Source organism: Lonchura striata, chromosome 1A (genome assembly GCF_050655825.1).
Source record: "Lonchura striata isolate lonStrDom1 chromosome 1A, ASM5065582v1, whole genome shotgun sequence".
NCBI lineage: Eukaryota > Metazoa > Chordata > Aves > Passeriformes > Estrildidae > Lonchura > Lonchura striata.
Genome location: NC_140741.1, coordinates 28,297,512 through 28,322,807, shown reverse-complemented (window position 1 = coordinate 28,322,807; position 25,296 = coordinate 28,297,512). Strand labels below are relative to the sequence as shown.

At 46.8% G+C, this 25,296-nt stretch overlaps 2 protein-coding genes across 9 annotated transcripts; one reads left to right on the top strand and one right to left on the bottom strand.

The window, feature by feature from the left end:
• On the bottom strand, positions 1-20,672 carry L3MBTL2 (L3MBTL histone methyl-lysine binding protein 2). 5 transcript variants are annotated; one of them, XM_085568882.1, is made up of 17 exons: positions 20,613-20,672; positions 18,948-19,215; positions 18,611-18,744; positions 17,821-17,935; positions 16,806-16,885; positions 15,404-15,521; positions 14,942-15,076; positions 14,203-14,291; positions 12,408-12,639; positions 11,623-11,702; positions 10,958-11,062; positions 9,026-9,173; positions 8,120-8,202; positions 6,319-6,553; positions 5,501-5,566; positions 4,457-4,579; positions 1-3,644 (listed from the first exon to the last, which is right to left on the bottom strand). In XM_085568882.1, the coding sequence occupies exons 1-17, from the start codon at positions 20,631-20,633 to the stop codon at positions 3,535-3,537; spliced, it is 2,142 nt and encodes a 713-aa protein (XP_085425008.1). In that variant the 5' UTR covers positions 20,634-20,672; the 3' UTR covers positions 1-3,534. The 5 variants fall into 5 exon arrangements, with proteins under 5 accessions (XP_085425008.1, XP_021408512.2, XP_085425010.1 ...); XM_021552834.3 differs by having other exon boundaries at positions 2,753-3,644; positions 17,812-17,935; XM_085568883.1 differs by lacking the exon at positions 20,613-20,672 and adding an exon at positions 19,726-19,795 and having other exon boundaries at positions 2,753-3,644; positions 17,812-17,935.
• Positions 20,645-24,857, top strand: LOC146763422 (uncharacterized). 4 transcript variants are annotated; one of them, XM_085568889.1, is made up of 4 exons: positions 20,645-20,877; positions 21,209-21,303; positions 23,747-23,806; positions 24,650-24,857. In XM_085568889.1, exons 1-4 carry the CDS (start codon positions 20,765-20,767, stop codon positions 24,691-24,693), a joined length of 312 nt encoding a protein of 103 aa, XP_085425015.1. In that variant the 5' UTR covers positions 20,645-20,764; the 3' UTR covers positions 24,694-24,857. The 4 variants fall into 4 exon arrangements, 2 of the variants coding, with proteins under 2 accessions (XP_085425015.1, XP_085425016.1); XR_014951937.1 differs by lacking the exon at positions 20,645-20,877 and adding an exon at positions 20,943-21,081; XM_085568890.1 differs by lacking the exon at positions 23,747-23,806 and having other exon boundaries at positions 24,650-24,843.
• The last annotated feature ends 439 nt before the right edge of the window (positions 24,858-25,296 follow it).

Below are 25,296 nucleotides of genomic sequence, written 5' to 3'. Positions count from 1 at the left end.
CCTGGTGCCACCAAAACATTGTTGATTTGCGAAAGATGCAGGGTTTGGTTTTGCAGGACACAGAGGCACATTCCATAGAGTCTGCAGCATGCTTTGGTGATGCAAATAATGAAGCCAGATATTTGCTTCTTCTTTCCAAGGCTTCCACCACCCATGTGGAAAAGCTGTTGTCCAGAAATTTGATTTTGTTTTTGAAGAGCACTTTCACAGCTGCCAAAATTATAGAAGAACCCAGAGTGGGACTGGAACCAGCACCACCCAGTAAGGTCCTGCAACGGCACAAATCTTATGCTAGAAAGCTTGAAAATTATTAGTGAAAATGTTGCCTTAATTCCCAGCAGTTCCTCAAAATTAAAACATATAAACATGGAAGACTTTTTATTTCCTGTAGAATTCGATCAGTGATCTGTAAGTGATCCCATGATAATTACGTGCTCAACCTATTCCCCATGACTGCATAGGTTGGGATTCCAGAACTCAGAAGTTTGCTTAAATTGAAAAGGCTCTGAAAGATATATGTACAGATAAAGATATGTTTTGACTAACTCTGGATTTTGGTGGCCTGGAAAGCAATATGCAAACCTTGGGCCTCTTCCTAAAGTTGGTCACAGGGCTTTAAGGTACTGATTGTAGACCAAATTTACAATACAACTCTTTAAAAAAATAAAAACTCAAACCATACTCCAAGTCTTCTGCAATTCTGGGTTCAAAAGCAAGAAATTACAGATGTAGACACATAGTGCAGATGATCATCTGTTTTTGAGGCTGGTGCCATGGCGAAGGTTTTGGCTTTTGTGACAATGGCGTGTGCTTTAATGATTTTAACACATTCGATGGATGGGATCCACCTGTCTATAAAAGGTAAGAGAATCTTTGGCAGCAGCCTGCCTGATTTGGTGAGATGGGCCTTAAACTAAAGAACTCTGTGTAGGTGAGGTCCAAAATCCCATGGCTTCCTCTGGGTACGTACATCACACCAATTAGTGCAGTGAAAGGTGTTCCTTGATTGTCCTTCACAGTAAGCATCAAAGAGCTACCACCAAAGGTGTTTTATGGTTGTGCAGGAATCCTCCTAAACTCCTTCTTGGGTTATGCAATTGCTTGATTAAACCAGATGTGAGGGGGACAATTTCAGGTTCTTCCCTGGAAAGGTGTGGGATGGTATGAAAAGGTTAGAAGGACAGGATAGTAGTGTCCTTCTGCAGGTGACTTAAAGAGGTAGCAGACACAGGGGAGCACACTCAGAGTCTTACAGAGGTGAGCCAGGGACTCCTGAGGTAACAGGGATACCATGCCAACAGGGATACCAGCAGGGAATATCTCAAAGGAATTAAGGGCTGTTCCTCTGGGAAGGTGATGCAGCCAACAATCTGGCCAAGGTGCCTTTACACCAAAGCACAGAGGATGGGCAACAAACCAAAGGAGGGGCTTGATGCCACCGTGCTGCTGGAAAGTTATGATCCTCCTGCCATTACTGAAACTTGGTGGGACAAATTGTGTGACTGGAGTGTGACTATCAATGGCTATGGGGTGTTCAGAAGAGACAGAAAGGAGGGAGAGGTGGAGGGGCTGCCCTCTATGTCAAGAGGTGCATTGAGTGTGAAGAGCTGTCTCTGAAGAACAGCCATGAGCAGCTTGAAAGACTGTGGTTAAAATCAGACTCTGAGGCAACAAAAGGAACCTTGTGGCCAGGGTCTGCTACAGCTGCCTGACCAAGGGGAGCCTATCCTCAGCCTTCTTGCCCCAATTACAGGAGGCATCGTGCTCACAAGCTCCAGTCCTGTTGGGGGACTTCAGCCACCTTGACATCTACGGGGAAAGTACCAAGGTAAACTGCAGGCAATCCAGGAGACTCCTGCATGGAAGATGGCTTCTTGAGACAGGTGGATTTCTGTAAAGCTTTTGACACAGCCTCCCAGAACTATTCACTCCAACTGGAGTGATGGATTCCATGGGTGGACTGTTTGGTGGATTAGGAATTGTTTTGATGGTTGCCTGCAGAGGGTGAGGGTAGTGGTCAACAGCTGAGACTCCCAATGGGCATCAGTTACCAGTGGTGTCCCTCAGGGGTCTGTATTGGGATCAGTGTTTTTTAATGTCTTCATTAAAAGACACACAGAAAAGGATCAGGTGCACCCTTAGCAAGTTTGCAGATAGCACCAAGTTGATAGGTGCTCATCATGCACCTGAAGGATGGGATGCCAGACACAGGGATCGGAACAGACTCGGGAATCTCAAGAGGTTTAATGAGACTCAGTGCAAGGTGCTGCACATGGGTCGGGGCAAACCCCAGTATCAACACAAGCTGGGGGATGAAGGGATCAATAGCACCCCTGCCAAGGACTTGGGGATACAGGTGGATGAGAGGCTGGACATGACCCAGCAATGTGCACTCACAGCACAGAAAGTCAAGCATCAACAGATGAGTGAAAGCATCAAAAGCAGCATGGCCAGCAGAATGAGGGAGGGGATTCTCCCCCTCAGCTCTGGTGAGACCACACCTGCAGTTCTCCATCCAGCTCTGGGGTCCTCTAGAGGAGGGCACCAAAATGACTGAGATGGAGCACCTCTCCTATGAGGAAATGCTGATATAGTTGGGATTGTTCACTCTAGAAAAGAGAAGGCTTCAAGGTAACCTAACTGCAGTCTTCTGATACCTGAAGGGACCATACAGACAAGATCATTTAGAAGAGCATGTAGTGACAGCACAAGGAGGAATGGGTTTAAACTGAAAGACAGTAGTTTTAGATAATGTATTTGGAAAAAAAATCTTTACTGTGAGGGTGGTGAGGCACTGGAACAGGTTGACCAGAAAAGTTGTGGATTCTTCATCCCTGGAAGTGTTCAAGGCCAGGTCAGATGGGGCTCTGGGTAACATGGTCTAGTGGAAGGTGTTCCTGCCCGTAGCAGGGGTATTGAAATTAGATGAGGATCTTGAGATCTTTATGGGCCTCTTCCAACCCAAACCATTCTATGATTTTATGAAAAAAAGTCTCACTTCTTCAGCAGGCACCATAATCTCTTTTTGTTTCTTTACCTCTTTCCATTCTTCCTGTCCTGATTTTCTTTGGGTTCGCAGCACTTAGACCAAAGAGCACAGCACCCAAGTCCTACAGGAGCAGCTCCTCTCCTAATATGTCCTGCAATCATCACGTTGGACAGCAGCTTGTCTCCTCCAGCCAAAGCTAAGAACCCAAACTAACCTTTTGTGCTCTAGCAGCCTCTTTCCCTGTTTCGAGCTCCTGATTCAAAAGGCGCCTTTAAAATCAGGCTATGCACAACTAGCAGCCTAACAGCCACCCTGGTCATCCTCCGCAGCACACCTGCAGTCTTTCTGCTGTTTCCTAGGGCTTAATATTACATGTCTGGGGGAAGTTTTTTTGCACACCAGGAGAACAGAGTTATGATTCCATAGGGTGGTCTGCTTTAAAAAAGGAAGGCCCTTTTGGTCCTCTGTTTCTCATTGCCAGGACCTTCCCTAAAGTGCTACAGGGTGAAGCTACTGGCCACAGGAAAGGTGTGGAATGCTCCAGATCAGTCTGTGTCCTCCTGCTTTATGCTGCTGATGGGAACAGGAAGTTCCGTCTCTCCAAATTCTGCATCTGAAGGGTCAATGGTTTCTTCTTTCACCCGCACAGCAATGACTAGCAAGAGACAAAAACAGAGAGGGAAAAATAAGTAAATAAAATGTTGACTAGTATTACCTGCAGCACCTCCAAACCAGCTCTGTCCATGCAGGTACTCAAAATGCCCCAGGCCCTAGAGCCAACCCACTTCCTGAGGGCACCTCACCACACGCAGCCCTTTCATGCCACTTCAAATCTATCCATGGTCACAGCAGCAATCAGGATGGAACTAAACCCTGGAATCATTCAGCTGCTGGCTCCCAAGAACAACTCCTAAGGAAGGAAAAGTGGAAGTCATCCATTTCCAATCTGCCTGGGTTCACACAGGGGAACTTAAATGAACAGGAGGGACCTTCATGACTCTCCAATCCCCATGTGCAAAAGGCACCTCACCCACCCTCCTTCCCCCTACACACTAGGGCTGGCAAGTGACCCAGCTGCTCTTCTGCTGGGGCCACAGTATGAGGCTGTGTTCACATGCTGCAACAGCCCTTACGGGGATTGGGATGTAACAGCCACCTCTGACATATCAACTTTGCTCTCCTCCCTCACCTCACACAACCAGACCATTCAGCAGGGCAGACAGGCCCTCAACAGGCATTAGTAGCATTGAGATTTTGAGTAGTACTGGTCCCACCAAACCTTCTTGGGAGGCAAACCTTTCCAGGGAAAGCAAGGAAACACTTTCTTCTACTCTCCGGAGTGTCTCTAGAGGAGTACAAAAGGACCTTTGACATGCTGCTGCCTTTTCCTGCCTGGAGATGCCCAAGACTTATTGGCCAAGAACATGTATGGATGTAGCTGCAAGGTAGAATAACTCATTCCCTTACTCTCATCAGGTGCTGGCTCTGGCAAAGTCTGGCTGGCAGCTTTTGCTTCTCGTTTTGAATTCATGGTAGAAGGCTTCTTGGCAGTTTGCTTGACACTGCGGGCTTTGGCAGGTAACTTTTTTCCTTAACAAAGAGATAACAGAGTATAAGCAAAAGTGTATTTCTTTTCCCCTGGAAAATCAGCAACCCTGCTCCTCTGAGAAACCACAGGCCAGGGACCAGCACAACTGAACAGAAACCTACATGGTCATTAGCTGCCAACTGGTTATGCAACAGAAATGGTCTACTGGAGAAAAATTCTATAGTCATCATCTCAGAATATGCTCCTTCGTGTTCTCCTTCATTAAAGGCAAGGCATCTGTTTAACTTCCAGGGAGCAGGTCCTCTTGGAATCAGTATGGAGTCAGCTTTGCTTACCTGTCTGAGTCTAGTCCTAAGCAATGAGCATATTTGCTGCAAGGTGCAGACACTGTAACCATAAAATTGTTCTGGTTTTTAGCTGGCCATTTTATTTAGGTTGAAAATCTTGATATTCTTTAGATGTCCTTTCCTCTCCACCCTCCAGGAAGGAATTTCTTGTCTGTCTACATGATTTGCCACATCTACTACAACAATGACAGCAACAATGATAAAATGAAACAATAAAAGTATTTCTACTGGCCTCTTTAGCCATCTTTAAGCTTTCTTTCCCTAGTACAAAGCAAGGTTGCTCTCCAGCTACCATCCAGCTGCAGCAAACATCTCCCTCCAACCATGGACACTGTAGTGACAGCAGCACAACCTCACACCTGGAAGCAAGCCATATATACCTTGACCAACAGAAAACAGACTGCAAAACAGATCCTTCCCGTACAGAGCTCTCTGCACTTTAGGAAATAGGGCAGGTAAGAAGGGTGAAGCTGTGTTGGTAAACCCACAGCTGACTGAGGGCATCCACAGCAAGACAAGGCCTCTCTCTCCTGCTCTGATGGGACATGGACAGGGTTCCTGTAACTGGGCCCAGCCTGTGAGCGAGCGGGAGGGCACTAATCAAACATCACTCACTCTTCTTTCCATAGGGTTTCTTCCTCTTCTTGGGCACCTCCTTGGCCTTCGCTGGAGTTGTGGGCTCTGTCATGGAGACGAGAGGGAAACGAAAGCCAAGTCCCATAACCAGTAGGTAACTGGGATGAAGTGACATAAGCGAGAAACAGATATACCCATCCCCCCAAGCCAAAGCCCTCTTCCCAAGACAACCAGCTGAGGGGAAAGCAAGGCTCTAGTGCAGTTTCTGTCTGTGCTTCCAGGTGAGGGCCCAGAGCAGCAGGCTGGGGCAGCACAGGGGAGAGAGGCCCAGTATAGACTTGGTAGGGGCAGTAAAGAAACAAGATTGGTAGTTTGAGACAAAAAGGAAAATATCCGCATAGGTGAGGCAGTGGCCTCCCAGTGACAAGGGAAGGAATGAACTCTTGAGAGGATCCTCTTACCTTTTACAGACAGAGTCAAAGAGTTGATGAGAAAAGGGAGCATGGGTCAAGCTCCTGCTGCTATCTGGCTAAGGTTATAGCTATGCTTATAAAAGGGAGATGTGTAGGGATAGGACCACCTGGAACTCTACGCAACTTCCTCAGGAGCAATTAACTCTCTTGGTGTGGGGACACTGAGCCAATCTCAAAACTCAGGCTGTTTTCTCCCCATCAGGCTCCTCCCACTGCCAGCTGCTAGAATGTGGCAACAGAGGAAGATTTATGGTAGTCAATGCAAATCAAGGAGGCCATTTCCTTCTTCCTACAAGGTCCAAAACTCAAAGGAGGCACTCACAGAGCAGGAGGAGGGAAATCTTTATCTCTAGTATTAGAATTCACAGTAAAATCTACACTCACCTGGAGTCACTGGTGGTTGAAGCTGGTAGCCTGTCAGCTCACACCACCCCACAGGATAAATGTCTGGAGACTCGCAGTCCACCCACTGGTCATACTCATTGTCCCAGCCATCAAAATGGATGCTAAGGAGACGTTGGACTACACGCTTCACCGTGGCCACACAGATGAGCCGGGGTTCCATCAGGTCCACTGCCTCCACCTTCATGCCTGCCTTGAAGCCATGGTTGGGACAGTCCTGGGTGCATAAAAATTAAAAAATGAAAAAAGAAAAGGAAAGGCCATTGCACTCAGTCCAAATCTGTACCTGGCCAACACCACTCTCACACAGGCTGGCCTCCAGCCTAAAGCAAGCAGACAACAAGCCCATAGATCCAAAAACAGATCCAAGGCCAGCTGTTTCCTCAATCAATTTCAGCCCAGCCTTTAGTGGGGGGAGCAGCAGTTCAGGAACATATAGTCAAACAATTACTTGACATACCCCTGGGGAATCAGAATAAGCAGCATAGGCCCACATACTGCAGCAGTTTTGTTGATGTAAAGCAGCTTCCCCACTCTCCACCCAACATGCCAACCACATATCCACAGGCAATGAGCAATGCAGAGCCCACCAGGAGTATGGAGCTCACAGAAACACTAGAGAATCACAGATGACCCACAAAAGGCAGGATACTGATGTCCCAACTTGGAGAGCACATACTCCTGAACCTTTGAGATCTCCTTAAAGTGCTGTCTGTCAGCAAACTGCAGCCCACTAGAGACTGCATATATTGTGTATAGTGTGTATTGTCTGTCCTGACTTCAGGAAGACTTTTGACACTTTCTGCCATAAGGTGACTGAACTATACAGGCTGGGTGTGGATGCAGCAAGATAGACTGAAAACTGGCTGAACGACTGGGCCAAGAGGATGGTTATTAGTGGCATGAAGTCTAGTTGGAGGCTAGTAAATAGCAGCGTACCCCAGGGGTCAATATTGGATCCACTCCTCTCGAACATCTTAATTATCCGGATGACATGTCAGTACCATGTCAAACCAAGCAAGCTTGCTTGTGGTAGAAAACTGGGAGGAGAGACAGAATATACTAGATGGTTGTGCTGCCCTCCGGAGGCACCTTGACAAGCTGGAATCCCTTATCTGCGGAGGAAGAACCCCAGGCACCAGCAGAAGCTAGGGGCAGACTGACTGGAAAGCAGTGTGGCAGAAAAAGGCCTGGGAATCCCAGTGGACATGAAGTTGAACATGGGCCAGGGCTGTTCTCAGCAGATCAGTGGAAATGACCCTTCCCCTCTGCTTGGCACTGAGAAGGCCATACCTGAATTGTTCCCTGGTACAAACGAGACATAGTGTAGAGAATCCAGCAAAGGGCCAGGAAGATGATGAGGGAACGGGAGCATCTTTTATATGAGGAAAGGCTGACAGTTGTGACTGTTCATCCTGGATCTGAAAAGGCTCAGGGGATACCTTATTTATGTATATAAATGCCTAAAATGAGGGTGCAAAGATGGAGCCAGATTCCTCTCAGTGTCTCCCAGTGCCTGGAACAGAGTTAAGAGGCACAGACTGGAGACATGGAGTCATAAGTGCCAATGAGTGCCAGCACATGAGGTTGCCCACATGGTTGTGGAGTCTCCGTCCATCTATACATGGTCCTGAGCAATCTGCTACAGGTGGCCCTGCTGTAGCAGGGGTGTTGGACAAGAAGTCACTTCCATCTCAGTGATCTGTTGACAGCCAGAGTTATTGCACACCTCCTTGCTTACTCCAAGCATCCCTACACATTGTTTCTTTCTGGCAGCACTCACTGTGTTGAAGAGCCGTGATGGAGCAGGTCTTGATTTGGTCTCTTCTAGGTAACGCTCCCAGCTGAATGTCTTTGCTTCATGCCCTGCAGAAGGAAGAAACACTAAGAGGTAAACAGGCAGTCACTGGGTAGACCAGGTAATACAAAAGGCAGAGTAGGCATGAAGGGGGCATAGCAACTGGTTGCAGAGCAGGTAAATGAACCAGCATGTACAGGCTGATCTTGGATATTAAACTAGTGCATGGATTCCATGGGAGTCCAGCACCTCTCTCTGCAGGCAAATACAGAAAAGTGCAAGTTGCAGCTCTGAACATCTGTGTCAGCCATAGACCCAGACCACAGAGAAAGGGGAGGACCAGGAGCAAGTAGGAGGTAGTGTGTCACACCACTTAGATCTATCTTTCTTTCTCCCAGCGGCAGGAACACCAAATGAAGATGGAACAGCACTGCACAAAAATGCTGCAACACAGAAATTCAGAGCAAGCCTTTTTGGTTATGGCTAGATGAGGCAGCAAAAATACTACTAGGGTGATTGTCTCTTAGGACTTTGAAGAAATACTCACATCAGATTTATTCAAATAGAATAGAGATGACTGTGGACAATTAAGCACTGATTCCTGCAGCAATGGCTCTACTTATCCCTTCCTACCCTCCTTGTCCTTTAAAAGCTTTTATTCTGTTCAGTTTGGGGATCATACATCTTTGCCACTAATCTACTAGGAGCTAACCAAGACTTGGTATATGGGCAAAGCTCAAATAGCCTGGCTCTCTGAACTAGCAGTCTACCTGAAAAACAAGCTGATTGGGACCTTGTTTTGATTTATCTGAACCTGACCCCTCTCAGAAACACATCCCCCCTGAAATTCTGCATGCAGGTTTGTACCACAGGGTAGAGTCCAAATCTCACCTTTTGGTGGGGTCAGTTCAATGCTGTTCCTCTTACAGAAGTTGGCAGGGAAGATGGCGTGTGAGGAGGCATGATAGCAGAACCAGTCAGAGCCATCATCAGATGTTGCTCCATCAATGCTGATCATGAGGTACCCATCCAAGAGAACCTGAGATGGGAGTGAACACATGAGTGTAGAGCTCTACTTGCTCTAAAGCCTCTCCTCCTTGCAGAAAATTCTCTCAAAAGTCCCCACATATCAATCACAATTTCCACTAGATAGTAAAATCCAATGTTATATGACCGAGGCTTCTCCTAGTATGTTAGTCAACACCAGCTAATCCCCAAAGCAGCAAGTTCTGCAGGACTGGGACCAACACTAAGAACCTTGTGAAAGGACTGTGTGAACCTTAAATGGTCAGGTGTTGTGGTTTGAATTTATTTTATTGATTCCTTGTTAAGTGGCTCATTCTGGTGTACCATGTTCTCCCCAAGTTAGTTTATCCCTGGGTTTTACCCGCCATCAAAGCTGTCCCTCATGCCATTGCCCTCCTTGTTCGAGCTCTTTCCCTGCCTGTCAAGGCAACCCAGCCCCTTTTGTTCCCGAATCTTCTCTGCTACTTTAACCTCAGGCCAATTCCGGACTGCAACACCCTTTTGGAATTCCCTTACTCCTCGAAGCCCCATTGGTCCATGTGACCTATCCTCTCCACCCTCCTACCCCAATTAGCCCTAGACACTTGATGTAATTCCCTCACTCCTCCCCTGAGGATTCCCTATTGGCTAGCTGTTTGTATCCACCCCCCAATTTGTATCTGTACAAAACCCCTTGCACAGGAGTGCCCTGGCTCTTTGTTTCTCATCCCTTTTCTTGGAATCAACCTTTGTGGATCCTGAAGACTGAGAGCCTCCTTCTTTCTCCTCTTTCTGGTCCCTGTTGAGGTTTGTGTCTGGCATCATAGAGCAAGTGGCTCTAAAGGTTCTGCCTCTGGTAAATCCCCATACTGAGGCAGTTCCTCACTCCCGGCGTAATGCCAGAGCTCTAAGAGCTAGCCCAGGCTCCGGAAACAGCAGTCAGGAGCTCTGTTCTCCCACAGAAACACCTCATTAGCAGCCCAGAAACCATCTCCACCAGCCAGATCATGAATTTGTTACTGGCTAGAAGGATAGGAGCTCCACCCTCAGACTTGCCACTTCATACAGCAACAAGACTTGTCCCATCCTGTCACTCACTGATAAATTAGTGCCTACCAAAGGTGACAGGCATGCCTGTCCCAAATTCTTCCATTTCCAAACCATGGCTTAAGGGAACATTCTACAGACACAAACAGCTCTTGCAGCATCCCACTGCCAAACTCCAAGTGTCAAAGTCCTTAGCTTGGGTTCTGTGAGGGCAGCTTCTTGAGGAAACAGGAAAAGCCCAGATGTATGCTATATTTTCAACGTTCAACACACTTTGCTGAGGAAACCTGGGCAAGGAATTTACTTCTCAACACTAGCACAAGAGTAGCGCTCACAACCACCTCATCAAGAGAGACTGAAGGTGACACCTCTATCCTCATGTCATTGCCCACATGGAAGTCACCTCACAACTCTTCCCATTCTTTTCCTTTCTCTATGCACTCTCAGAACTGGAGAACAAATCTTCCCCACTGCATGCCCAAGGGTGGAAAAAGGGTGGTTGCCAGTCCCACACACTGGGCACTAGCTTGGCAGACCAAGCATGCTCTCATCTTCATGCTGTCTAAGTACATGTATAACAGTTCGTCAGACCTCTGATGCAACCCCCCAGTTCCCTAATTCCCTCCACACAACACCATCCACTTCTCTTGACAGCCCTCTCTTGTCCCTCATGCAAAATCTTACCTGGTCTTATTAATTTGAAAAGACCTGAGAAGAAGCTGCATTATCCCAAGCAAACATAGCAGACCCCCTTAGGCTCACTGAACTTACCTTGCAAACAGTGGCCACACAGATGTTGCCCAGATTCAGGGGGTCAATGGCTTCCAGTTTCATACCTCGCTCAAACCATCCACCTTCAGAATAGACAGCTCGTACCTAAAGAAGACTCTGGTATACCATGTGCTGCCAGGAGTATGGGACAGTCCCATACTGACACCCAGCACAGCAAGTGCAAATAGGATTAGAACTTCTTCACTTGGCTCAGCTTGGGAGGGTTAAGCAAAAGTATTACAAGAAATACAAAGAGGCAGCCAAACCAACACTATGTTTGTGTCAGCAACCTGTTGTCATGGTTCTGGTCAGTCAGAGAGCCAAGCCCAACTGCTTCTCCACAACAAAGCAAACCTCTTTCTAATCTCCATCCTTACCAGCAATCTGGTCTCTCCTATGTAATCCTCTTCCCTCTCCAACTCAAAGCTCCCTTGCTTGCCCTTTGAATGAGTGCCTCAATCTGTCACTGTCCTTTAATTCTTTCAGCTTTCTAGTTTGACCTGCTCCTTTTTAACAACAGCCTTGACACCCCAAAGAGCTGACTGCCCTTAGGTATAAGAAAGACCACCCTCAACAATGCACATGGCCACATGTATGCCCAAGCAAGGAAGTGCTATCACTGCTTCATTCTTTGTGACCCCCACAGAAAGGCAGACTTGTCCTACCTTCTTAAACAGATAGGGCACAGCATCACAGTAAATCTTCCGGAAGGTGGGATGGTTTGCCATGTCATTACGTTTTTCTTCTGTGAGGAATGGAAGAAACACAGACAGGTAAAAAATCTGCAGCAACTGCAGTAAAAAAACAGGAAAATTAATACCCAGTCTGTGAGAGCTTAGCTGCTACAAACCCCCTCAATATCAGACCATTTACTAAAAAGAATAGGTCAGTCCCTCTACACTTATAAAATGGGCTGTGATGAAGGGCTTGCTCAAAAACAGATGGCTCAGCTTCCTGAGCACTACTGGTAACACATGCAGCTGAAGTCACCAGGGAGAGGCAGCAAGGAATGGAGAGACAACCAAAAGGATCAGCAGAGCTCAAGTCTTGCTTTTTACTTTGTTTTTTACTTTGCCAGTGTAAGCCAATCAACAATTCTTGGTAAAAGTCTAGAAAAACACAACCTGATGGCATCCAGTGTTACAGAAGCCAGCATTAATTTCCTCAAAAGGACTGTAAACGTCTCTCACATTGCAAAGTCTGCATTCTCATGCTAAGGGGACAGCCTGTGTGCTTCAGGTAAGAAACCCTACAGTCCCTCATTCTGACTTGTGATCACAGGGCTTTTATCTATCCGAATAAAAAGCCAGCAGACACAAAACTAAGCAGACTTCACCTGTTACGTCTTGGGGCAACTGTCTCACTCCCACCATGTCAAGACTGGTGTCAACAGAAAGGTGCAGGCAGTTCCCAGCAAATGAGAAGATGGCTGCAGTGGCCTGATACATACCTGTCTTCTTTATGTCATGGCCGACTCTTCGTGACCAGCCCACAGGATGGATGAGGGGACTCCACATGTGGCACCAGAAGTCATCATCACTGTCGCCGTCCTCATAGAGGAGTCTCAGTCTGCCCCCAATCACTGTGTCCACCACTGCCATACGTGTCTGAGACACATGGTTCTTATCCACCACCTCGACCCGCATGCCCTGCCGGAACGGGTACTTCATGCTCTCTGCCATCTGGCAACAACCAACAGAGGTGAGATCAACCACAGTTCTTCAAACACTTCAGAGAACAGCTTTCCCCACAGATATGCACTGCCCAAAGCTGACTAGGAAGGAATTAATAGGAGTGGGTTCTTTGGGGGGGACAGGTAGTTGGCAGCTCCAGACATGACAGTGTGGCTGGGCACACACACACTGGGTCCCTGTTTTGTCATGTGGCCTCATAAGAGCTGCCCAGCAGAAACGCCCAGCCACCACCTTGTGTGAATGTTCTCAGTGAGAATTCTGTTCATGGGGAACTGAGTAAGGAATTTGTGTGTGCCTTTTCAGTCATGAAAGAGATCACAAGGGTTTGAGGCTGCAATTAGTTAGAGGTGTAGCTTCCCAAAGTGCAACAGGATTTTCAGTTGACTTCAAAAGAGGTCAGGTTGTTATTTTCACCTTTTTATTATGATCAGAGGTTGAGCTACATGATGATCTATCTCCCAAATCCACATCCAAAGCCAGTTACTCTGCAGACTGACCCAAAGGCACAATGGAGTCACTGGCTGCTTTCTGACTTTTTCGGAGACCTTTAGTTTGCTCATGTTGCCTTGTCCTACTCATCCACAAATGCCCAGTGGTGTTTATAGAACCCCTGACATTTTTAAACTGTGATCCCAAGATGCTAACCAGAAACTAGGAAACACAAAATAGATACCCAAACCAGCCTACAATTGAATCCAAAATAACTTTTAAGCTAAACTCTTCCCCTTCTACTTCCTGTTTATTAGGTGGGAGTGGAGATGCTAAGGGGAGAAAGAAAAGCAATGTGTGTTTCCTTCCACCATTTCCCTTTCAGCTACAAGCTGAGGCCCAGGAACAAGCAGCTACAACCACCCTCTTAACTTTCTGATAAGTAAGATGAGAAGCACTAACTACATCTAGATCTCCAGCTCAGTGTCACCACTTACCTTGCACACAAAAAAACCTATCACCTGCCTTCCTGTCTGCTGTCTCTGGGACTGTCTTCCTTATCTGCCATTTCCAGAGCTCCTAGCCACAGGAGATTCTCCTCCCTCTAACAAGGTGTAATCTCAGTGCAGGCTACACAAAAACAATCCTGAGAGCTACAGAGATGCCAAGGCCATGGTACTTAAAGGAAGCCTGTGCCCTTCTCACTCTTTGCAGGCTGCTTTGCTACCAACACTGAAGGCAAAGTTTTTTGACCCTCAGAGCTATTTCCTGGAACTGAAACAGGGCAGGGAAATGCCAGGCTGGAGCTGCACTAGCCTCACCCTTCAGTAAAATGCCAAATCTCATCCCCAGTATTTCCCAGCAGACTACGTGACAACAGCTTTTAAACCCTGCCTATGACCCAAAGCAGAAACTGTTGTGCAGAGAGGGCACAGAGGCTGTGCTATCTATTACCCACACCATCATGACAGGTTTCTTAGGAGCATGTGGAAGCACTCACTGCCCCTGCCCAGGTTTCAAAGCACACAAAAGATGCACAGATCAGAACCAGAAGAGACATGCTGAGCACATGTCTTGACTTCAGCTTCATTTCCCCCATGCAAAACAGCCTCCCATGGTTACCTTTATGTGGAAATCCACTGGGATGGTCCTAGCTCCCACCAGTTTTTTCATGAGGTAACTTCTCCAGTCAGTGTACTTGGCATGGATAGCTACATTTGAGCAGGGAAAAAGTCCATCTTTATGACCAAAATAATTACAGCACCACACCTTTCTTCTCTCTGACAGCCCATAAGCACTAAAAGGCCTTCTTCACACTCAGATTCTATACTCTGTTTTGCCAGCTTGCCCCCAGATCTGGCTGAAGGGATCACCATTACAGAATGAACTGGGCCAAGCAGACACTAAATTCCACTGATCTAGATGAGGAAGTGGTAGAGCAAAATACTTGAGCTATACCAAGCAAATCTCAGCTTGCCAGAATTCCACTAAAGTAGCATGCCTCTCTGAACTGCTAGCTGTGCAGGGACTGGAGTCACTGCACTTACCAGAGAGGTTGCCCAGGATATAGGACCAAAACGTTCCCTCAAAGTTCAAGTCCAGCCACCATGTGGATTAGAAGGAGGAAAAGCCACCTGCATTAGCTCCCACAGGTCTGACATCAGCTCTGCATGCAGCATCTCAGGTCAATAATAGGAAGATGCAGAGGGAGCAATCCAAACAGTCTCCAGCTTCCCAAACTCAAAGCACAAATGGAGCTGTAGTCCTACATGCAGTGGGAACACCTGTCCCTCTGTGCTAGGCATAAACCAAACCTTCTCCATGCCCAGGTATATGCTGAGCCCTTTTGCCCCATACTCACTTTGTGGTGGTACCAGGATTTTGCTGTTGATGGCACACCAGCCAATGGGGTGAATATCCACTGTGCCCAAATTACACCAGAAGTCATGACCAGCATCATTCTCAAAGCCCTCATATCGCAGAAGGGCCCTGTAGCCTGCCAGGACAGAGCAGACAAACAAAGGCATTAGAGGCCAAGAATTTGGCACCACAGGCTTAGTACCCATAGCATGGCCTTCAGCTCTCTGCACAGGTTACTGGAGCATCTCGAGCAACTATTCCTGCAAACTGACAAGCAACCAGAAGAAGAACAGTGCTGGTTTCCTCTGACTCCTGCACCATGGTATTTCCTGTTGCAAAATCTCTCAGCAGTTGTAGTGCTCCAAAGAGCTGCTCTTTTGCTTGACCAGCTACCCGCAGCTCTCTAAAGTTTCCCTCAGAGCTTAGCTGTGCCCAGCTGTCAAAGATTACTTTGGAGACTTACCTACAATCTGGATGACAGATGCAATCCAATACACACGACTGGGGAGCACAGCATCACTGTTCAGCACTTCCACTTTCATACCTTTCAGCACATCATCCCACTGATCGAAGAGTGGCACCTGAAAGATTGAGGCAGCCATGTTGGGAGAGGGATGTGGAGATCAGAGCAGGGTTTAGGCCCTTCTAGCTTTCAGAGACATGTCTTAGGCAGCTACACTTTCACCTTAGACACAGGCTTGCATGCCTTACCCCTCCTAGATTTGCCAACATCTTGAAATACAGTTAAACTGTCCCAAACATCTCACTGGGATGTTCGCTGAGGATCCCAAAAGGCAGAATACCATATAGTAATACCTAACTGTTTCACTGCCAGATGTCCTATTATTCCAAAGTATCTACTGTCATTCCTCTATGGCAAACCTAACAATGAGGATACCTAACATGTGTGCCTGAACTATCCTCAAGAAAAAGGAAATGTTTTCAGTATTATCAGACTACAATTCAAAAGGAATATAACAAGTCTTGTAAAAATTGGACATGTTGGAGGTACAGCTACTGTCAGGCTCACATAAACTGAATTCCTCTCTGCACATCATCCTGGGCTGTACTCAGCCATACAAAATTAGCTTCCCACTATCATCCCCAGTCAGAACTAATTCTGTTTCCAGTTAGCACTGAGCTATTACTACTGATGCCTGGAAAATATAATAGATCTTCCCAACAATGTTAGAGTCAATATAAAAGCAAACCTTTACTTAAAAGCTTTCAGATACACAATACGGCAAAAATTACACATGGTACAGTAATTCTACAGTTTTTATAAGATTAGTCAATTAGTATACTTAGCATTTACTGTCAAGTTAAAATGTTAGTTGGTTAGGTAATAATTCCTGGGGTTCTGACCCACTGGAAACAGTCCAGAGGTTTCTTTTGCCCCATTTTTGTTATGCCTGGTTCAGATTCTGGTTGGAAAACAGAACGTCCTTGTAGTTGGTTGTGTTCTTGGAATAAGACTATAATATTTCTGAATGTGTTTATAAGATTAGCTTATTGTTCCTACATGTAGGGAAGAAAACCGGGAAAAATACTAGAAGCTACAGCCATGCTTTAGCAATCTACAAAGCTACAAATACATGAAAAACATAAAAAGCTAAAAATCATATGCATCACTAGCACCAGGGTTTCTACCACGTCCCCCTCTGCTTCCTTCCCCCAAAACTCCTGGACCCTTTGTGAGACTCCCATTCTCATCTGCAACAAACCCCAACTTCTTTTCTTGCATCACCTGATCTCAATAATGCCCTGTTGGGCCTCTATTCACCACCTGTCGCAGGAGCACAGGGGGGCCCCATGCATATGACATGCCCTATGTGCCCTGGCATACACAGCAAAGTAGAACTCACGTGTTTGAAACAACTGACAGGAGCTGCCTTGTAGCCGTGCTCCTGCAGGTACTTTCCCCAGTCAAAGCCCAGGACGAGTGCTACAAGCAGACATGAGAACAGAAAATCAGATAAGATGACAACAGCCACAGAGATCAGTTACCTCTGGACTGCAGCCTGCAGCCTTCAGGCACTAGGACACAACACACAGGGATTATGCATTCCACTGCATTTTCTCTGGTGGGAAACTAGACCCTATGTGAGTGCAAGGTCACTAACCACCACATGAGGCAAAATATTTTACTAATGAATATTTACTGTCACTTGCTTTTGGAGGAGCAGAAAGGGCAATAAAAGCGGTCAAGTCCAGCCCAGGGCTAAAGCACTCCAAGGAGAGTGCATTCTTTTAGGGTTAAACCACTTCACATTTTGCATCTCAGCTGCAACACTGCAGGGTCCTATCAGCAGCACTTGCTTTCCCAGAGGTTGCTGGGAAAATCAGATACTAAATTGAGAGATTAATCCCGCAGTCATCCTGGCTGCAGGCTACAGCTCCGCTCCAGCAGCAGACTGCTCAGGGATCACTCCCTGCTGCTGCCATGTCCCGTTTTCCCTAACACAGTAAGTTGCTACTCCTTCAGCTGCAGTGACTGGTTTTTGCTCAAAGCGATCAGTGGGTGACTCGGGGCAACCATGAGGAGTGGGGCAGCAAATGGCTGGGAGAAACAGGACACCTTTAAGTCACCTTTGCCAGCAGAAGTCAGTACCTCATGGAACTGGGACCACAGAGCTAACACTCCAGGTTAAGTCATACGAGGAGTGAGGATGAGGCTACAATAGTGGATGGGCAGGAAGAGGAAAAAAGACATGCCCTGTGTTCTGCCAGCTTGTGTCAGAGCAATCCACACACAACGCACAAAGAAGTGTACCAGAGAGGAGAAGGAGGACTTCAGAGTTTATATCCCTCAAAGTCTCCCCATTCTTTGACTTCAGAAGCTGCACCTCCTCACACCTCATTTACACTCACCATCCTGACCTGTCAGTGTCCCATCTGCCAGCTGTCCTGTGCCCTGTGAATGGAGGAAGGCCCCGATCTTAGCTGACCAGGATGCCTTGTGCAGAACTTTAGCTTTCTTCGTTGGTGGCTTCCCCTATAAAAGAAGAATGATTAGAAACATTAATGGCACAGGAGACTAAGCCACTCTCTGGAACTGGGCATACATCTCTTCCTTGGGACAATTTTCAGTCTACTACAGTATTTATTATCACTCACAGGAACAAGAAACAGCAGGTAAAATACATGTGTGTCCTTTCTCAGCTCTTAGGGAACACCACCTTTAAGCTGTCATGCCTTCTCTGGAGACTTCAGGAAGGAAGAACAAGCCACTGGGACTGTCAGTCTGATATTCAATTAAAGAGCAACCCTACATAAAGGCAGATCCTGCTCCATCCCCAGGAAATCTCACAGAATTATAGATTCTCTCTGAAGAGCTGGAAGTATGCCTTCCTAAAGTTCAAGAGCATGACTTTACTCCTTAGCTGACCTATATTCCTCAAGATTGGAAATTCCACCAATGCATGACCACTGCAACTAGAGCCACTGCCTCTAGTCTTGACCATCAGGTCTACTGTTGCATTCTCTCTGCTACAGCTGTCTATTCCTTGGCTTAAGAAACTATCCCACATACGTTTCAGGAGTCTCCTGGATTACCTACAGCCTGCCATGCTACTTTCTGTAGGTATAGGAGTGGTTGAAGTTCCCCAGCATGACATAAGCCTACAACCATGATGGAGCCAGAGAGCCAGCTGGAACAGTTTTAACGTACCTGCAGTCTGGCCAGGATGCTGGCCTTTTTAGAATTTGAGGAGTAGCTTCTGGAGCAGGAGACGCTGCAGAAACGTTTAGTCTTGGAGAAGAAAGCCTCCCTGGTGCCCACAATCCCACACATTTCGCACACAGCTGCAAGAAGGAAGGCCAAAAACATGAGGATTTTGCAGAGTCAATGCACCACGGTAACAGAGCTGAGACCAGCTAACCATGATTATACAGTGCAGATCCCCCACATAGCCCAATAAATGCAGTCTGAATCCAAAGTTGCTCCCAAAGCATCCCCACACACCTTTCACTGCCCCTGAACATACTTCAGGCAGCACAGGCAGTACCTGGCTCGGAGCCATTGTCTTCTGTGAGCCGGCCTGTGGATGGCTGGTGCATCGGAGATGTTGAAAGCTCTCCAGCTTCCCGGTCTGCCACCTCATCATCGCTAGACTCCTCCAGACAGGAGCTGCTGTCACTGCCCATGCTGCTGTTGTAGCACGTGAGGCTGTCATAACCCCCAAAGATGTCCAATTCATCATCCTCCTCATCAGCATCACCTTCCTCCTCCACCCGCTCCAAAGATGAAGTTTTGTGGCCAAAGGCAGACACCATCTAGAAAAAGAGCCAATTTACTTTAAAATCAACATTTTACACCCCACTGCACAATAAACCTGCCTTTGCTGCTGGAGGAGGCCCTCTTGGGCCAGGGAGTGGCCTCAAGGCAGGCAAGGAATCCACATAACAACCCCAAAGGCGGGACTCTGAACTGCCTTCCCCCAGACAGATCCCTTTACTGGTATTCAACATGCTGCATTCTGCTTCCCAAGAGAAAAGTGCTGTTGCTAGATAAAAAGAATCTTGAGGAACATAGAAAATACAGGGCAAAGCACTGCCTTGCTGATGAAGACAGATGAGACTGCGTCCTTCCCGGCAATGTTCCTCCCAACATAGTTGCACAGCATAGCAGCACAGAGACCATCACAATAAAGCCAGCACAGACTTCAACAATGCACGTTCCTGCCATCACAGCTCACAAGACCAGCACAGCCTGGAAGTCAGCAGGACCAGCTCAGTCCTGGAGACAGTTTATGTCCTCTGAAAACTACAGAGTCCACAGCTGACCTTGGTTCAGAAACTACACCAGCAGGATAGCAGAACGTTTGTATAGGTTTTTGTCTAAACCCAGATGCCTCCACAGCTAAACATCTTCACTGGCTCTTCGTAGTTGCTGTTACAGCAGGAGAGCTGCAAGGCAAAGACTGAAGAAAGAGCACAGAAAAACAGTGTGTCTCAGACTAGAAGAATCTTGAACCAGGCTCCAAATAAGCATAAAAGAAACTAGGAAAATATGTTAGCAACTCATGAAAGAGCAGCAAAAACAGCATCAGCACAGGAAGTGATGGATCAGAAAGGCAGATTCAAACAGCTACATGAGGCAGGAGGATACCATTGTTCCTCCAAGTGGGCAACAACAAAAGATCAGCAGAAAGCCTATCACCTTCCAGTGCTAAATTCCCTCTGACCCCTGGCTCTAGCTGTCATTATAGACACGTGGACAGGAAAATCAGACTTCACTCACTGCTGTCTCCCCGCATCCTCCCTGGCTTTCACACAACACAGATCCAAGGTTCCCAGGTTATTCCCTGAACAAAGAGTTCCTGTCCTACGGATCCAGGCCCTCAGATAGCATTCCTGATGTCTTGAAAGGCCTGAACTCTAAAAAAACAAAGATTTTCATCGCCTTCTAGTCCCTGTGTGGGTGCATTTTACACCAGCTCGTAGGACGTGAGCACCATTGCATCGTTACTCTTCCACAACAGGCGAGTGAAACTTGCGGATATTGTTACAAGTCCCCAGGGCTGCCAAGCAAAGGCAGCATCACCCGGAGCCTCCTCGGCAAGCTGAGGGGGACGCGGGGGCCCATCGCGTCGGGATCAGAAGGACCCGCCGCCGTCCCCAGGAGCAACCCAGCCGGGGCCCCAGAGGAGCCCCCGCCGCGTCCCGCTCACCTCCCTCCGGTCCCGCTCCATGGCCCCGCCACGCCAGCCCGCCTCACGCGCCTGGAGAGCGTCCCCCCTGAGCTGCGCGTCCGATTGGCGAGAACAGCGGAAAGCACAGCAAATCAGCGGGGAGTTTGTTCCCGCCGCTCTGCCCGCGGGTCATGACGGGAGCTGTAGTTCTTTTCCCGCAGCTATGGCGCCTCGCGGCGGTCCCGCCCAGGAACGGGCTGGGCTCTGCTGCCGTCTCCCCGGCTCCGTTCTTGCTTGTGGTTCGGTATTAGCCCACTCAGTCCCAGAATGGCTTGGATTGGACGGTACCCTAAAGATCATCCAATTCGACCCCCCTGCGGAGGGCAGGGTCATTTTTCACTAGAACAGGTTACCCAGAGCCCAATCCAGCCTGGCCTTGAACACTCCCAGGGATGGGACATCCATAGTTTCTCTGTGCAGCCTGTGCCAGTGTCTCACCACCCTCACAGTAAAGAATTTCTTCCTGTATCTAATCTCAATCTGCCCTCCTTCAGTTTAAAGCCACTAGTCCTTGTTCTGTCATTATCTGCTCATATAAAAAGTCCATCTTTCTCTTTTTTATTACCCCCCTCTAGGTACTTTAAGGCTGCAGCGAGGTCTCTCCAGAGCCTTTTCTTCTCCAGGCTGAACAACCCCAGCTCTATCAGCCTGTCAAGAAACTTATGTAAAGGTAAGCCCCTGGAGGCAGTTTCCATTTTCCACCCTCTTATTTTGTTATCATTGTCACTGTGTTGACGTTGTAGGAGGGAAAAAAGAAAAAAAAAAAGAAAAAAAAAAAAAAAAAAAGGGGCTGTATTGAGCATTCCTAGTGTGTATGGACTTTGTAGTGAGTGGCTGAACAAATAATGTATGAAGCACAACTGTACAGTCTTAGCTGCAGGTGGGAGTAAAGCAGCATGGAAAAGGTTCATTCCAAAGGCTCTTCCAGACAATCCAAAAGCTCTAACATGGGGCTACAGCCTGTAGATATAAACACAAAGAGGTGTCACTATCCATATGAAACACGCTGAGAATCTGGGATAGTGGTCACAGCCTAATTTACAGAGGGAAATGTCAGGGAGCTGGCAAAGCTACTCTGCAAATCAATCAGCAAATTTCCTTAGCACCAGGGATCCTCCACATTCAGGTTTTCCAAGCAGTCCTCCACCAATGTTAAAAATAGAAAATTGCTGTAAAATAGTATAGTTAATAATGAAATAAATCATAATGACAGTTATTCACTTGTAAATACTGCTAGACATTGCATGGCATTGCAGACAGCAAAGCTGTTTCCAGAAAAGACACAGTACAAAATTAAAGGCTCATTAAGTCTTTCTACTGCAATAATCTTTCATGGAACACATTGTGAGCTATAACTGGTGTGCACCACCTGCTCCCTTCCCAGAGTGGAACAAGCAGGTCACACCCTTAGGTCACACTCAGGCTGGCTCAAGGCTTCTTGAAGGCTTCAGTAGAAATGAGTCCTGTGTTCACACAGAACAAGCTTTAAAAGGGAAACCCCACACCACAGCTCTTCATTTTTCATTGCAGTTCTAAACAATCCTTTTGAATAAATAATAGTATTTAAATAAATTCATTTTAATGTGAATCAAGTTCAATTTGATTGAGGAATACTTATATTCTTTTCAATAATAAAAACTCTGTTATGTAACAACAATCAAAACTAACTCCTTTCTTTAGAGAGAGAACAGCACTGGCAATATCAGGTAACTAAAACCCAACTCTTAGATTACACTTCACTTTTCCCATCTCCTTCCCTACTGCTGTTCCGGGCTTGGTCTGTGTTTTAACATAATCTGCAATAAAAATTTTAGAAAGATCAGTATCAAAGGGCTGCTGTCAGGTGCAATGACAGAAGGAGCCCTGGCTGCAATGGACAGGGAGCCAGGCTGCTTCCTCAGGCGCTCAGATCCAAGGTGTGCAGTTTTTGTACTTCAGCATATGCTCTGCCCCTCATTACCACAACTTCTTTCAGGAGCCTTGTCTCACAGGCTCTTTGTGCTTGCCTACTGCAACTGTCTTCTCACCCATGCTCTGGGATGCAGAGCTCATGTTTCAGACCCCCAGTCTTCATAAATTCATCTGCTACTTCTCCAGAGCCTCCTTTTTCAGTTTTCTCCTCTGTTATTGCAAAGAGCTCATGAGAATCCTGGTGCTCCAGGGGCCTTTTTTCACTTCCAGCACTAAGTGCCAGCCATTCCACTACAGGCCTTCCAAATTCTTGTGTGTAGGCTCCTCCTAGCTGACACTGTGAAAAACCAAAATACTTTGAAGGGTTTAATTTTTGTCATGAGCACTGGGAAGGGAACCATTTTGAAGAAAAAGTATTCATAGACACATAAGCTTTGGCCATACATTCATAGTACTGTCTTTGAAAAAGGAAAATAGGGTAGTGAGCTGGGAAAACCAAAAAGCAAACAGAAGGAATAATATAAGGAAACGTATTCTGCTTAACCTTTGGCAGACTAATTTTACCATGGTAACTGAAATGGAGAGGCATGTCCTGCACTATGTATGACAACAGCCTACTTGCGGGTGGGAGATTTGAGCAGTTGCTGTTTTCTAGATCTCTCTTGTGGGCCGAGGAGCTTGCAGAAAACCCTTGTCAGATCAAAATGCTACAGTAATGTTCTTCTGCATTTGCAGCCTCTTGTCACAAGGTTACACTATAGGATTGACATAGTAATTTGTATAGTGACCAAATAATCCAACCCCAGACCCAACAGGCAACCCAGTTAAGGGCACAAATACTAAATTAGCCTGTCCTTCCTTGCTATTTTACTATCACATTAAATCTGTCAATATATGTCAACACAACTCTACATACAAATACTAATGAAACAGTAAATATTTTTTGTCCAAATTAAAAAAACTCAACTGCCTAGGAGATCTATCTTGGTTTGAAGTGCTTATCCCATCCCAGACCCCCAAGAAATCTGGCTTTTGAGAGCTGAGCTGTGCTGCCTCTTGATTCCTCTACAAGCTTTTCAAGGAAGACATGGGGCGACATTGTACTGGGAGCTCATTTCAGTGCCACACTGGTGTGGGACAGTACAGACAATGAAAAGCAGAAGTGAAGAGGAAAATAAAATGAAAGACTTTTTGCTTTTCAGGGCAGCAGAAGCTCTGCACTTTCAGCCAGAGGATCAGGATTGGCAAAGATCTTTCTTCTGGTAATGACCTTTCAGTTCCTGCTATTGCCCTGGGGACTGCAGGGACATGAGGAGAAGCAAAAACATGTGTTTGTGGTTGCCTCCCATATAACTCTGTGCTCCCAAGATACACTAGAGCCTGCCACCAGCCAGCACACCTGGGGAAAAAACCACAGTCTGAGCTGTGCCAACTTCACCAGGAGCTAGGAAGGGCTTTAAAGATGACTGAGGGAGAATGGTGATAACAGTAATTTCTCCACCCTCCCCAAATCCACCACACTCACTATAACAGAGACAGTAGACCAGAGCCATGTCTGATTGCCCACAGCTACCTACAGCACCAATCACAAAACATGTTTCCCTTCTAAGCATTCAATAGCCCTTCCTGGAGAGTTGAAACCAAGACCCTCTTCTAAGGGAGTGCAACTAAAGTAACTTGAGCAAACCGAAATGCCAGAGCACAGTCAGGCAGGCAAATGCTGATGCACATGCCACACCTGCAAGGCTGACAGCAGCTCAGTAGCTCTCCAGCCATGATGCAAACACAGATGCTGCTGCAACCCCTGAGGATGGAACGTGTTGTGCTTTTACACTTTCAGGGGCCAGGTTATGCTGTGTCTCAGGCTGGGATCTATGGCACAAAATCTGCTTTGACAAGCTGAGGGAAAAAATGGCTCCTTGGGCAAACTGGCAGATACCCCAGTATTGTAGGAAGGCAGTAAAAATAAATATTCCCCAGACAGAGCACCCTCTGACTGTCTTCAAATAAAAGCTCATTTTTAGGGTAGTAAGCCTCATCACATACTTAGGCAGAATTGGTCATTAGGAGCAGACTCTTCTGATTGCTGCTGTCTTTCACTACAGGATCTGTTCCAGACTGTCCAGAGAGGATAGGCTGGAGTCATTGAGTTTGGCTGAAACTGGAAGCAGCAAAAAGACCATCTTGGAAACAGGAGGTGGAGTTTCTTGCAGGGAAATTGTGTATCATATACTGGAAAAATGAAACAAAAGCTGGAATGGCTGTCACTGTCACATCATCCACCTCAGCCTTGTCATGGTGCTGCCACTACTGGTAAGAGGCCACCAGCTCTGCTTTATGTGAGACTTTGTCAGGCTTTGCCTGGGCTTGTCTTGGCCTGCCAGGAGCTGCCATAGCTCGTTTTGCTGTTACAACAGTTGTCTAATGACCAGGTGACTGCTACCAAAATCATCTTCGGTTTTGTGCCAAATAGTTTGGGCTACCCAGTACAAGAGAGACATGGGTATAGTGAATCCAGCAAATGGGCAGCACAGTGATGAGATTAGAGCCTCCGTCAGATGGAGAGAGGCTGAGGGAGCTGGGATATTGGAAGGTCAAACATTAGAAAGTTTACATCACTGAACTACACATTATTTGAGTACAACCATTAGCATCGTTGTAACTGGACAATCAACATCTGACTAGATTGCTAGAACTTTGGGTGTGAATTCTTTTTGGTAGTCCAAGAGTCTAATAAATAGGAGTGAAACAA

What these genes read in the sequence shown, in the direction of transcription:
- L3MBTL2 (XM_021552834.3), bottom strand. Translation starts at nt 20,633, where the DNA reads ATGGAGCGGGACCGGAGGGAG. An exon ending in CTGTCAGTTGTTTCAAACAC is followed by an intron (nt 15,522 to 16,805) that starts GTGAGTTCTACT and finishes TCAATCTTTCAG; the next exon opens with GTGCCACTCTTCGATCAGTG. An exon ending in TCAACCACCAGTGACTCCAG is followed by an intron (nt 5,567 to 6,318) that starts GTGAGTGTAGAT and finishes TCTCCATGACAG; the next exon opens with AGCCCACAACTCCAGCGAAG.
- LOC146763422 (XM_085568889.1), top strand. Translation starts at nt 20,765, where the DNA reads ATGACGGGAGCTGTAGTTCTTTTCCCGCAGCTATGGCGCCTCGCGGCG. An exon ending in CCGTTCTTGCTTGTGGTTCG is followed by an intron (nt 20,878 to 21,208) that starts GTATTAGCCCAC and finishes ACCCCCCTCTAG; the next exon opens with GTACTTTAAGGCTGCAGCGA. An exon ending in TGGCAAAGATCTTTCTTCTG is followed by an intron (nt 23,807 to 24,649) that starts GTAATGACCTTT and finishes CTTTCACTACAG; the next exon opens with GATCTGTTCCAGACTGTCCA.